Source organism: Arvicola amphibius, chromosome 6, assembly GCF_903992535.2.
Source record: "Arvicola amphibius chromosome 6, mArvAmp1.2, whole genome shotgun sequence".
Classification (NCBI taxonomy): domain Eukaryota; kingdom Metazoa; phylum Chordata; class Mammalia; order Rodentia; family Cricetidae; genus Arvicola; species Arvicola amphibius.
The window spans coordinates 3714225-3728750 of NC_052052.2; the positions used below are offsets into that span (position 1 = coordinate 3714225).

Here is a 14526-nt window from a genome sequence, read left to right on the forward strand (position 1 = left end):
GAGGCACTCTTTGTATCTCAGCTCCTGAAAGACGCATCCTCACGGATGTGGGCAGAGCTGTACTAGGCTTCCATCCTCCGCGCGATCTAGCTGGTCTATAAGCAGCTGAAAACAGGTGGCCCCAAATTCAGGGACAGCAGCCTGGGTCTCAGATTCTACAGCTGGGAACCCCAGCTGTGTCAGAGCCATGCCGACCATCCCTCCAGAAAGATGGGCGAAGGCTGTGCAGCATATCAAGGCTGAGAAGAGTCAGCGAGTTCAGAGAGTAGCTGACGGGGAGAGACAGGAACTGACTCCAGCAACCACCTGGGAGAGGGTTCCTTAGGGCAGAGAATATGCAACGCCTCTCCCACCGGAAAGCTCCTGCTCCTCATTAGATATTTTTGTCATCCCTTGGCGGCCGGGTGCCTCACTGCCCCTCCTGCAGATCAGAGCTCTAGAAAGCACTGGAGTGCGGTCCTCGCACTGCTCGTGGCTAGCTTCTGTGTCCAGCACAAGCTGCCACAGTGCTGGGTGCCAGAGGGCAAGGCTGACCTGTCCCCAAAAAAATCTCTTCCCAGCAGGGAGTCATTCTAGCTGGTGTCCTGGCAGTCCACCCTCCTCCTGCCCCCACCCCAGCTCTGGCACTGGTTCTGTGGCCTGTGACAACACAACAGCCTCAGCTGTCACACGCTCGGGTGTCCTTGCCACACCCCACAGACATGCAGTCTCTGTCTCCCCACAGATCTGCTGCTGTCTGCTGCTATCTGGAGTTCCAAAACCCCCATGTCCACTCGGCCCCGCTGGGTGCCTGCTTCCCCTCCCACACACTCAGAGCTGAGCCAGGCTCCTCGGCCTTGTTCCTTCTGGGTGAGTATAACGCAGAGGGTGGCAGCTTGTGGACTGCAGGGTTTGGCAAATCCTCTGTCACGTCCCAGGGAATCACTCCAAGATGGAACACGCCTGTCACCGGGCAGTGGGAACACTGCAGCTGGCGCACTCTGAGTTGGCAGGGGATTTGTACCATACTGGGAGGAGGTTTGGGTTTTCCTAGCTTTGACGACCATCACCCAGTGATCAGCGGGTCGCTCGGTCAGGCCTTGAGTCTATCCACTTCCCACCACAGTGAGCACTGGCCTATGACATACACTGCTCCCAGAGACCAAGACCAGGGAAGACACGTCAAGGTCAAGATTCGTCTGCTTGGCATGGGTAGGTGACATCATTCTTTGACCTCAGGATCACAGAGGGTAGGCAGTGACACCGGCTGCAGCAATGAGATGAGCTGGACACCGTCAGCCTGGACGAGGGATTCTACTGGCCCCGGTGCTACCTCCTCTGGCAACAGCCATGCTCACAGGGTTGGCTTGTGGATGACGGAATAAGCTGTGTGGGATGCACCCACCTCCACGCGTGTTTTCGGAAAGAGCACAGGGCAATGCTGTTGCCACCAGGCACAGTCTGCCATCCCAATCTGGCACAGACTTTCTTCCCCTCTGGGGACGGAGGTTATGCCAGAGCCACTCATCTGCAGCACGGGACTCCCAAAGTGACTCCTCAGGTGTCAGTCCCACACCAGAGCACAGGTTCATCACCATGGATACTCTCTAAACCTAGGCTCTGCCATCAGACGTCCCAACGACCTGCACACCTGGCCCAAGGACCATCAGCCCTGCTGCCTGCGTCCCCAAAGGCTTCTGCAAGAGGGCTCCCAGGGGACCCGCCCGACCTGCCCGCCCTCTACCTACTTCACCAGTGTAACTGGTGGAGAGGAAGGCAGTGTCCTTGAAGGACAAAAGACGGCATGAAGAAAATTGGCAAAGGAAGCCCAAGGGTCCAGGGGAGAAAGCACAGAGCGAGCCAGCAAGCCGGCAGGGGAGAGGTGGCTGCCGGCACCTATGTTCTATCCCGTGCAGCCATCCCACTGTGAATGAAGCTGCTGGGTGCTGTGACCAGGCCGAGGTGTAGGCTTTGTGTCTGTCACCCTAAAAGCCTCCACAGCCAGCATCCAATTTGCTGAAACGTGACTGCTACGCCAAACGGAATTACTGGTTTTATAGAGAAATGAAAGCCATAACATTTCCGCTACCTAACAAAAAGTGGGGGCCGGGGGGGGGGGGAACGGGTGGCCCCACCTACACACTGCAGTACCCTCGTCCTTCACGGGCAGCACGCACCAGTGTCTCTGGCGCTGGCTATCTCGGGCACTCCCCCCATGGGCTTATATCTCCCTTTTGCAGGCCAAGTATGAAAATGACAGTTTAAGATAACACATAACGGAACCCATCTTTCTTCTGAGATAAGATTTTCAAACCTGGAGTCACTGCACATCTGTGGGCTGGTGAATTAAATATAAAAAGAGCCGCCGGGGTTGGAACGGGGCACGTCCTGCGGCTCCCTGAGTCGCTGGGGCTCCTGAGCAAAGCCCGCCTCTCACAGGAGCCTCGTTTATTTCTCCGGAACTTAATTGAGTTTTGCTGTTTCCGTACTGTCTATTTTCCAAGCTGCCTCGGACTTACATTTGTAAACAAGCAGGCAGAAACCTCCAACCAGACTTAATGAGCTGTGCGCTCCCTCCTCTGCCACCGCGGCTCCGCAAACCCGTGCTTCAGCGCAGGCTGGATGTGGCCCGTGGGGCTCTTGGACATAAACCCAGGCTGGGTTTTGAGGAATGGGAAAATTCCTATTAAGATGGCAAAGATCTTGGTCCTGCCCTAGCGAAGGCTTCTCACAACAAGTACCTGAACTTTCAGTTTTAGTAGGAAAATCACCCACCTTTTGGGGTTCCCTCAGACCAGTGAGCATGTTGCCAGCACTGAAGGGTTCCCTACTGGCCCACCTCCCCAAGACAGGTGCCTGATCTTCTGTACCTGGACACCTCTGTCCATAGGCCTCTCTGTTCTCAGTGATGGCCTCTGGAGAGTCCAGGCAGGACCACCCAGAGCCAATCCCAACCACCTGCCCACGCTGGTCAGGTAGGGACAATAACAAGAGCAGGCTGTGTCCGTCCCTCTGCTGAGCCAGCTTGAGTCAGTGTCAAAAGAAATGCTCTCCTCCTACTGTGTCCCTGAGCTACACAGAAAACTCCAGATAGTCTCTTCTCTCTCTGATGGACAAGTTCTGGGGCTGGAACTCTAGGTCGGACCCTCCAGGCACCTAGACACTCTGTTTGGGGGTGGTCACGAGATGACCTGTGGACAAACCAGGGAACACTGGTGATTCTGAGCTCCCATCGCAACCTAGGCAGTGAACGCCCACCATCAGCACAGGTGTAGGGGCCAAGAGCTGGCGGGAAGCCACGCTCACCCAAACCTTGGTTTCCTACAGAGTGTGGGATGTCCACCGTGGTGCTGCTTCCTTCCTGCTCCAGCTAGGGAAGCAGGCGCTGGAGAAACGACACAAAAACAGGTGGATGGGCTGAAGCTGTGGGAGTCTTACCCACATTGGCCAAGGTCAGGTGCAGTCGGCCCTTCACCACCGTGTGGACGCCGATGGGCTTGACGGTGCCGAAGCCAGTCATGTCGCCACCCACCACCATCGTCTCCTGCTCGTACTCGGTGGCCACGACCTCCAACTCATGGGAGACCTGAACAGCAGGCCGCCCTTGGCGGAGGAGGTGCTGCAGAAGGAAGAGAGAGCAGGCGCTGAGCTCCTGACCCATCCAGAGAGGCCCTGGAGGAGGAGGAAGGCAGGTCCGAGAACGGGTCACCTGCCACGCTGAAGCGGAGATGAGGTCAGAAACATCAGCTTAAACAAAGCATAACCCCGTCTGCCCCCTGAATAAACACTGGGTGGCACTGTGGTGCACCAAGGGCCTGCCAGCTGCCTGTCAGGAGCAGCCTCCAAAGGGAAGAAATGCAGGCGCAGGCGGCAGAACAAGGCAGGCACTGGCCCAGCCCCTCTCTGGAGAAAACTGGGATTTCATAGCAAAGGTGGCACAGGGACCAGGAGGAAAGCCAGGCCAAGGCACACAGCAGAGCCCATAAGGACGGGACCACAGGCTAACTGAAGGAGGGGACAGATGGGGTCACAGGATATGGGCACCTCTGGACCTGGGCTGAGGTAGCATGAAGCCCTGTGTGCCAGCAGAGGAGTGACAGAGCCCTGCCCCAGGACAGCATCCGTAGGGCTCTCTTGAGCACATCTCTCCAGCTTCTGCCTGAGCCCATGCAAGCCTGGGCACTAGGGACGGAATCACAGGCTCCAGGCCAGCTTGGACCTCGTCAGCTCATGTACCATGGAGCTTCCTCCTGCCAGACAGGAGAATGGAACCAGACTGTAACTCTTGACTCTCCTGCAGCCACAGGAGCACCTTCTCTGGGAGCGAAGGTGCTAGGCTGAGCTACGGCTGCCAGCCCGTGACAACTGCACAGCAAGCACACATGCATCCATGGTTCAAGAGCCCCTGGCACTGGAAAACAGGACAAGGCCTTTGGAGAATGACCCAGAAATATAGAAAACCATCGAGCGTTTGCAGGAAGTGAGGAGATGTGAACAGAACAAGGCATGAGGTGTCTACCACCGCGGAAGGCTGGGTGCAAAGATGAGACCTCTGGAGGAGAGCCTCACGGGCCCCAGCTGCTCTGTGTATCTGAAGCCCTCGCTCCACTGCTTTGGATGTGACATCGGGGCACACAGAGGCAAAGAGCAAGAGCATTAGGGTAAGGACTGTCCAGAGTCCCAGTTCTGATGGTTATCAGCGTGACTGAACTTGTCTCCACTGGAAGTTGGTTAACAAGAGGTCACCACCAAGCGGGCAAGGGCTTCCTTGAAGGAAGCATGGAGGCCATTAGGTCTCCAGCCACACAAGGAGGCCTTAAACCCAACAGGGATTCTTCTTTGCCTTTTCACTTAACAGTCAAGTAGAGGGACTGGAGAGGCAGGCGGCTCAGCAGTTGAGGGCGTTTGCTGCTCTTCCAGTTCAGTTCCCGGCACCCAAAGGCAGAGCTGCCTGTAACTGCAGCTTCAGGGGACCCATTGCCCTCCTCGGGCCGAGGAATTTCGAAGGAGATAGACCCAGCAAGGTAGCTCCAGCTGGGGCCAGGCAGAAGCCCCCCCCCCACCTGCCATGCTTCTATAGCTGTCTTATATCCCTTATAAGTTCCTTATATATATCTTATATAGTTCCCTTATATCCTTCCTGACTCCTCTTTGCTTCAGACCCCGCCTCCAGCATCCACAAACTATCCCTACCCAAGGAGCATCATCCTCACAGAGGACACCAAAACAGGGATGCTGGGTAACAAGGTGGTTAGTGGAGGCAGGACAGGTTAAGAGAGGGAGAAGGAGGAAAAGAGGGAGGAGCTGGCACAGCCTCAGAGAGGAGGGTGCTATTTGTGGGTCAGGCACACAGAGACAAGGGGTGACAGTTGGAATCCATGGGACTTGGTGCCTGAGGACAGGGTGAAGGCAGAAAGCCCGGTGGACAATGTGGCTGGGATCTAGGAGGGACCAGCATTGATCATGATGACACAGGGCTGAGGCCGGCCCAGGAATTTTCATGGTGACCTTATGCTGATCCTCTGGGGTCCCCTTCACCGCACAGAGAAAGATGGCTTGAGGGAGAAAGCCCGGGGATGAGTGATGGATCTCAGTGTCTGCACAGGAAGAGTCTATGTCACTGCAGATGATGCAGATGATGGGGTGTAGCTCAACAGCAGAGTGCCTGCCTGGCATGCACAAGGTCCTGGGTTCGAGTCTCAGTAAAGGAAGGGAATAAGGCACGCATTACTGCCAATAGGAACCAGGTCACCTCCCCAAACCTCAGTCATTCCCCCTCTGATAGGCCAGCACCAGAGGACAGGAGACCAGTACCTGCCCTTAGATAGCCGACATCGTCACTTTGGAAGAGTCAGAAGGTGGCACACCTGACGGGTCACTACGTGAGAAAGCTCACCAAGAAACACATGGCCGCAGACTTTAGCCTCCACGGAGAAGGCCGTACCCTCAGAGGGCAGAGAGCACTGCACCGCTTGTCATTAGCCAACAAGAGGTTGGCACAACCTGGTGCTGGGCTGGGACCCTACCATTAGGGGACGGGCTGAATGGTGACTGGGCCACGGCACTGCCCTGCCCTGCCCCGCCCCTCCCATCCCTTTGGAGGGCTGCTACCTTCATCTGGACGCCGGCAGACCCGATGAGGAGCAGAGAGTCTCCATCCCAGACGTCGACTTGCAGTGTCTGAGCAGCCAGGTAGTGGGTGAACCAGCGCTGCTCGCCGGGCTTCAGGAAGCCGGGATCCACCATGTACCTCAGCTGGAAGCTGGGAGAGCCTGGAGAGAGAGGGCCCGGGTGAGTCTACGAGTAATTGGAGCCATTTATCATCTTTACGTGCTGGAGATATTTCTGCTCTGGTCATGATTACTAATTTCTGCTTCCGTCACAATGACAGTTAATAAACACATTAATCAAAAGCATCATAAAATATCCAAATTAACAAAGCGAGGAGACTGTACTCTTTTCCAGTGTGCACAATAAGCTCCCAAAATAAGACTTATGGATTCCACCGAGTCCTGATGATGGATGGGGATGGCGACCCATGAGGCTCACCAGGGAGTTTATTATTCTATACATAGACCTTCAGAAGAGTGCAGTCCACACATACTGTCATGGCTGGGTCACATGTGCATGTACATGCACACACGCATGCACACACACGCACACACATGCACACACACACGCTCACACGCACACACACACACACACACACACGCCTGCGTGTGTGCGCGAAGGTTTCTGAACCTTCCGCCTGCTGGGCTACCTCAGTGTAGGACAATGGCCCTGAGAAATCCCAGGTGCCTCTCTGGGGCTGCGCCTGCCAGTCGGGCTGACTAACATGGTCGCTAGGCTGCGGCCTCTGCCTTCATCTTCCTGAAGAGATACCATCATTTATTCTAGATCGACAAAGCTGACACTGATATCATCGTTAGTTAAAGTGCACGGAGCAGCAATGCCGAGAGACACTCAAAGTAGCATTTTTCCCCCTTCTATCAATAGTGCCAACAATATCTATGAAACCATAATGAGCAGAGCCCCCACCTCCAGAGAGAGAGAATGAGAACAGCTCCTCATGCCCCCCCCCAGGTACCCTGTCTCATGTCTCAGCTGCATGGGGTGCAAAGACCAACATCCTGTCTGACATCAAGACAGATGGCACCTTTTTAGTGGAAGGAGAGTGTGATGTCAGACAGCACAGCCTAGGATGTGGGGCTCTAGCCCTGAGAAATGGCCTGAGATGGACCCCAGGCATGTGAGGTGAGGCCTGGCTCAGGTCATCTCTCAGGGAGGGAAGCATGAGAGGAACCAAGCAAAAACTGCCACACAGAAGACCGGTATGTGGCATCTCGGAAGGGATCAGACAAAGTTACCACCAACCCTAGCCTGGCCCTGCTGGCCAGTCCTGAGTCCTCAGCTTAGGACCTGTTCACAGACAAGAGCCTGCCCAGCTCTCTCAGAGACCCACGGGCTCTGAAGCAGCCTTGTGGGTACCAAAGCCTAGGCTTACCACAATGTCAGATCAAGACCGCGGAGCAGTGTTGGGAGCAGTGCCAGCCCCAGAGACACGAGAGGCACAGGTCCGCCACATGCTACCTCAGCTTCTCCTGGTCCTGGGACACCCTGAGTCTGGCACGTCCCAGGCTGGACCCTCATGTTCCCAGGTGGTGTCCTCCCAGCACCACACTTCCCTGCTCCATCACATGCTATCCACCAGCTGCCAGGCCCCTTCGATGCTACAACCAAGTCCTCTCAGCAAACACTGTGCCATGCCAGATGCCAGGCCATGCACAAGGACCATGAGGAAACAGGACACACAGGACCTTTGTCCATGTGGCACTAAGGTGGAGGATTTGCCACTGGGCAGGAGTGAGAACAGCAGGCCTGGGGCTGTTTATTCTGGTACCTGCTGGCCAGTCATAACAAGTTGGCCATCTTTTCACACTGTGGGCACAGCCCACTGCGCTCCCGACCAGCCAAGACCAACAGTTCTTTGGCTGCCATGCCTGGAACTCCTATAGAAGACCCTTTGAGAGCCCTGTGTCATCCTGAGGGCTCAGAAGCTATGATGCCACACTGAGAAAGGGCCCACAGGCAGGGGTACTGTCCTCCCCAAGGGTGCAGCCCTTGCCACTTACTATCTGTGCCCGTTCGGGGTACATCCCTGTGGCCTCCTCACCCAGCCCCACACACAGGCCCAAGTCTTGGTGGACAGTTCGGACACTAGTGTATTTCCTGGTTCAACCCGGCCACCCCCTTCACAATTCATAAATGCCTCCTGCCACGACAGGACAAGACTCTTTCCATCTATATGACATCCAAAGTTCAGGATGAACCGCCACAGCTGCGAATACCTAGGCACCAAGTAAGGCAGAAATGCAGGTGCACACAGGGGCAGGGACAGAGGAAGTGTGACAACGGCACGTAGCTCTTTCGGTTCAAGGGCAGATCTAGCAGCCCACAAGAGGGGGTCTACCTACCCCGCAGGCAGCCGCAGAGAACACCAAGTGCACCCCCAAGAACAGAGTGTGAGCTTGTTCAGAGCATCAGGAAAACGTGGCTACATTCAGCCACAAAGAAAACCTGAGTACAGCCCATAAAGTAGAAATAATTCAACCCCGATCTCTGAATACCACACCATAAACTAGAAATCGTTAATAAATATTTAATCCAAACAAATTCACAACTTAATCCTAAGTAGCTATGTTAAAGGGAACACGGAAGGGTTTTCTAGAAAGCCTGACTTGGTGGCACACACCTGTCACCCCAGCACTGAAGAGGTGGAAACAGCAGGATCAGGAGTTTAAGGCCAACCTAGGCTACACAGTAAGTTCAAGGCTAGCCTGGGCTACATGAGATCCTTTAGGAAGGAGGAGGAGGGTTTCTAGAAAAACAATGAAAGCCGACTTGTTGGAGTGAATGAGACACATTACAATCATCAAAGAAAAACTCATAGCCCTGCGTACCATTTATCTATAAAACCAGAAGACTTAAGAAAAATGAGTTAAGTGAGGAGAGAAAATTGGCAAATTCATGATCAAAAATAGCAAAAAGAAGGGCTGGAGAGATGGCTCAGAAGTTAAGAGCACTGGCTGCTCTTGCAGAAGACCCAGTTTGGTCCCCAGCACCTACATGGTTCCAAGGTGCCGGACGCCCTCTTCTGGCCTCCACGGGGTACTGCATGCACATGGTGCACATAATACACACACACACACACACACACACACACACACACACACATTTAACAAAAAGGCAGAGAGGAGAAAAAGGAAAGGATGAAGATGATCCCTATGTTTAATTAACTAGGAAACAAGAAACAGCCACAGCCCTCGGAAGTAAGGCTGCCTCTGCACTTTGCTCCCTTGTATCCTGTGATACTGATGTTCTGTATCTTTAATGCTTTATCTCTGGGAGAACATCTGAGCAGTTCCAACCGTCCCACTGTGATTAAAGCTTCTGAAAACATTGTGTCTGGTTTTTAAAGTGCCCAGCGATACAGGGTTTGTTTCAAATAAGTCTATTTTTAAGCTGATGCATAAGAACATAATCGTATGGATGAATCAGCATTTTATTAACCCAATACGAGTGACAAATCTTTACAGTGTGTAAGAATATTGTCCCACAGCAGGCAACTTCGCTGGATATGGCGATCTTAGTGCCAGTTGCCTCCTCTCAGAGGGTCTGAAACACATCACACTCCAGGCTGGCTACAAAAGAGTCAAGGCCAACAGTGCCAAAGAAGCATCTCCCCTGGCCTCGGGCCTCCATGTGGACTGACTTCTTTGGCTTCTCTACTCTGGTCCTCAGAAAGAAGCAGCCCATCCAACGGGGGAGAGAGGGACAGGGACATCCCACTCTCCTCTGTCCAGGCCTGATGCAGGAACAGCAGAGGCTGGAGTCCAGGAGGGCTCAGACCAACAGAAAGCCTGTGTTTGACGCTACCACAGGGGGCCAGCCTGCTGTTACAGCTGACGCTACCACAGCACTTCAGAGGCAGAAGAAGTCAGGGCACAGCTGGTTCTCAAGCGGCACGTTCCCACAACTGCTTTGTTATAAATGAACATAAAGGAAAGAAATGTTTTTTTCTATACTGTCTGGCACCATTAATTCTGACCCTGGAAGGAAACTGGGAACTCTGGCTCTTGTGCCTGTGATCCCCAGGGTGAGCACTGGGCAGAGCCCTCCCGCTCTGTTCTAGAGGCATTCTTGTTCTCCCTCCTGTTACGTTCCTTTTGCTTGTGCCAGGTTTTGTCCTGTCTATCCTCAAGCTTCCTGAAGTCTCCTGAAGGACACACTCTTCCTTCCCGGTACAGACATCAGCCTGGAAGCACAGTTCGCTTGGGTCATGTTGTCTTCACACGAGGCTTCGATGGTTGTTCTCTTTAAAATTAGCCACTTCCAGTCTGATTTCTGCACAGACTCATCGCTAGAAGTGTGTTCTGATCTTTCTAATCAGTTCAGAAAGTTTGGGGAAGGAGAAGCGTGGCAGAGAATGGCATACAATCTGAGTTAGTAATGAGCACGTGAGCACACACCTCTGACAGAAGCCACAGTACCTCCACTGTGCGTTGTTCTCGTTCCCTGCAAGTTCTACGAGAACCTTCTTCTCAGGCTGCATGTCCAGCCATCCTCATGGATGTGTTTCTGCTGGAGAGGTGTGCGGGACTCTCCCGTGGCACAGGGCTTGTCCTTTCCCCGTTAGCCTGGCAACATTTCTTCCCCACTGGCGCCGTGTGTGTGAATGCCTCAGACTCAAGTCCTTTCCCTCACGCACTGCACGATCCCCCATGACTCTCGCCCTCCCGTACCGGAGCCATGTCTGTCTGTCCTGAGCTTGGAATTTGAGTGTAGTTCCCCCATCACTGCCCACATCAAGGGATAGCAGCAGTTCAGGCCCTACTGTGGTCTCATGAGATTGACCCTGAACTAACGAAAATGCATCAGGTATCTTTCTGGCCTGTGTGATTTAAATCCATCAGTGTATAACGAGACCAGGAGCAGTAAGCCACTGCCACTCGGAGGACACCAAAACACCATGCCACTGTTTATCCTGCCTGTCCCAAGTGAGCCACATCTGACAGGTGGTGAGATGCACAGATCATGGGAGCATCTGCTTGTCAAGCAGAGGCGTCCAAAGCAGACTGTGACTCTGTGTCATCTCCAGAGAAACACTCAGTCACATGCAGTGGGCACAGTCAGTGACTACAGTGCCACTGAGACAGCCCGTGCCCAGTGGGCACACACAGCGACCACAGCACCATTGAAAGAGCCCATGCCCCGTGGGCACACACAGCATCCACAGTGCCATTGAGAGAGCCCATGCCCCGTGGGCACACACAGCATCCACAGTGCCATTGAGACAGCCCGTGCCCCGTGGGCACACACAGCGACCACAGCGCCATTGAGAGAGCCCATGCCCCATGGGCACACACAGCGACCACAGCACCATTGAGAGAGCCCATGCCCAGTGGGCACACACAGCGACCACAGCGCCATTGAGAGAGCCCATGCCCTGTGGGCACACACAGCGACCACAGCGCTGTCAAGAGAGGAGGCCAGTGCTGCAAAGCTGTCACATCACAACCACAAAAGCTCCTATAAAAACCAGAGACTGGCATCTAACCCCACACTTGAACTCACCCCCAGGACCCAGAAAAGGAGGGAGCAGAGAGCACATGGGAGCCATGGCCACAAGACAGAAAGCAAGTCTAGACTGTCACAGAAGCTCACAGGACAGCATGGCTCACAATAAGGAAAGAACTGGCCTCACTACAGAGAGCACAGTCGTCAAGTGAGAGCGCCACCCACTATAGCAAGGGGACTCCAGCTGTTAGTCTTTAATTATGATCATACACAGACAGACACACACACAGACACACATGCACACAGCAACACACAGAGACACACTTAGAAAGACACACACACAGACATATAGATACACACAGAGACACATATACACACATACATAGAGACACACACAGAGACACACAGACACATACACATACACACACACACATACACACACACATACACACACACTTACACAGACAGATACACACAGACATACAGACACACATAGACACACAGACACACAAATACACACATGCACACACACAGACACACACACACAGACAGACACACACAGACATACAGACACAGACACACACATGCACACATACAGACACACACAAACAGACACACACAGACATACAGACACACTTACACAGACAGACGCACACAGACATACACAGACACACACATGCACACACACAGACACACACAGACAGACATACAGACACAGACACATAGACAGGCACACACATACATACATACACAGACACATAGACACACAGACACACACACGGGCACGCATACAAAGACAGACACACACATATATACAGACACACAGACAGACATACTCAGGCACATAGACACAGGCACACACACACAGACCCACATGCAGACAGACACACACACAAATAAAAAGAAAAAGAATTATAAAATAACAGCCCCACATAAAGTCTAGCAAGGCATTCTTGCAGCCACCACTTACCAGCATCAAAGGAGCCGTCTTTATTAATGGGGACGAGGACATGGGACACAGAGCTGGAGCTGCTCTTGCCCGTCCCATCCAGCTTCACCAGCTGCAGGCGTGGCGTAGTCTCAGGAGGGAAACGGTAAAACTGGAAGGTGAAATACACGGTCTGTGGCCATGGTGCTCCTGGGCAGTCCTGGGCCGCTCTGAACACAACAACAGGGAACTAATCAGACATCCCAGTGTGTGGCATGCCCAGGGATAGGACAGGTTCCTCAGTTACTGCCAAGAGCAGCTTTGTCCTCTCGGAGGACACGATGGTGGCTATTCCGGGTGCCATGACCTCCTGGCTGGAGGAGCTGCTGTGGGCAACACTGGAGTCTGAGAACTGGGCATGCATGGGGCAGGTTTAAATTAGCCCAGAAGACAGCACAAGGTGGGGCTTCTGGCCTTTACAAAGGAGGGCCCCTGCCAGAATAAGGTAAAAACAGACAGTCAGTCTGGAGTCAGTATGAGAAAAACACCAATGTTTAAGATGAAGGTAACTTGATTACTGACTCGGTTGTGGTGATCTGAATGATATGGCCCCCATAAGCTCACAGGAATGGCACTATTAGGAAGTGTGGCCTTGTTGGAAGAAGTGTGTCACTGTGGGGTGGACTCTGAGATCTCATATATGCTCAAGTCACGCCCAGTGTCTCATACCACTTCCTGCTGCCCGCAAGGTCAAGATGTAAGAACTCTCATCTACCTCTCCAGCACCGTGTCTGCTTGCATGCCACCAAGCTTCCCATCATGATGACAATGGACTGAACCTCTGAACTGTAAGTCACCCTGCTAAATGTTTTCCTTTATAAGAGTCGCCGTGGTCATGGTCTCTCTTCACAGCAATAGAAACCCTAAGACAGTCATTATACACCATATAGCCATATCAGACTACAAACCACCCCATAAATGCACACAATTACGACATGTATCAATTAACTCAGAACATAGATGGCCCTGTTCCAGCTGGCAAAGCCTGAACATGGACCATGCTGAGAGTCAGATCGCCCGCAGGAGGAAGCTAGGGAGCACTATGGATGGGCACCTGGAGACTACCTGCTGAAGGCCAGAAACTGCAGCACTATCTCATTCCCTCGAAGACAGTCTGACTCCTCCTTCTGAGGGCTGAACCTCACGGGGTCAGTGGGGTTGACGGCTTCCACCGGCTGCTGCCTGGCATCAAGGATCTCAGGGAAGCCGGATGACTGCAGGAGCGCCATCGCAGCTCTGGAGAGCTGGCTTCTAGAGCTGAAATAGAAAAACCCCTCAGTCCAAATCGCAGGCGGTGCCGTGCACACCTCTCCACGAGAGCCTGCTCATCAAAGCCTCCCCCACCGAGGCTCACCTCCTGCTCTGGGTCCCCACAACAATGGGGGCATGCAAAGGAGTGAAGGGAAGTTCCTGGAGATGATCAACGACAGCAGGGGTCCCCGGAACCAGGGACGACTGGCTCAGATCAGCTTCCAGGTGGGAGACCCTGCCTTCTAACACGGATTCCTGCAGAACAAAATCAGGGCTCCAGCTGTGCAGTGAGACCCCAGAGAAGCTCAGGCCCAAGGATTACTGCCCAAAAGACTTCTGGGGAGGTCATCAGCTCAGCAACTATCAATACAGGAAGTTTTTAATCTCAGGCAACCAATGACTGATTTTAGCATCTGTCCCATGCAATACTTGGGCCAAAGTAAAAATAAATAAATAATAATTTTTTAAAGATTTTGTTTTTTATCTGTAAGTCAAGGTTAACAGGTCATTCTATGTCTTATACAGCAACGTCATCTGTGAGTTACAAGGCAACGAGGAAGAATCCACAAATGTTATGAGCAGGCCAGTGTCACAGAGACACCTGATGTCAGAACACCAAATGCCAAGCAGTTCAGCAAGACACCACATTCCTGTTTGGTCCCAGAATGGTGGCAAAGGTCTAAGGTGGAAAGTCAGGCACCACCTACCTCTCCTGTCCCCTTCCGTCCCCT

At 53.2% G+C, this 14526-nt stretch overlaps 1 protein-coding gene across 2 annotated transcripts in view; it reads right to left on the bottom strand.

Moving 5' to 3' along the window:
• Nphp4 (nephrocystin 4) overlaps window positions 1-14526 on the bottom strand; it is a 75078-nt gene that overhangs the window by 10985 nt on the left and 49567 nt on the right. For both annotated transcript variants that reach the window (XM_038334520.1, XM_038334519.1), the window contains exons 13-17: window positions 13899-14050; window positions 13610-13801; window positions 12527-12714; window positions 6091-6251; window positions 3418-3598 (exon numbers count right to left, since the gene is read on the bottom strand). In XM_038334520.1, coding sequence (XP_038190448.1) covers window positions 3418-3598; window positions 6091-6251; window positions 12527-12714; window positions 13610-13801; window positions 13899-14050 — 874 coding nt within the window. The remainder of the gene's footprint in view (window positions 1-3417; window positions 3599-6090; window positions 6252-12526; window positions 12715-13609; window positions 13802-13898; window positions 14051-14526) is intronic.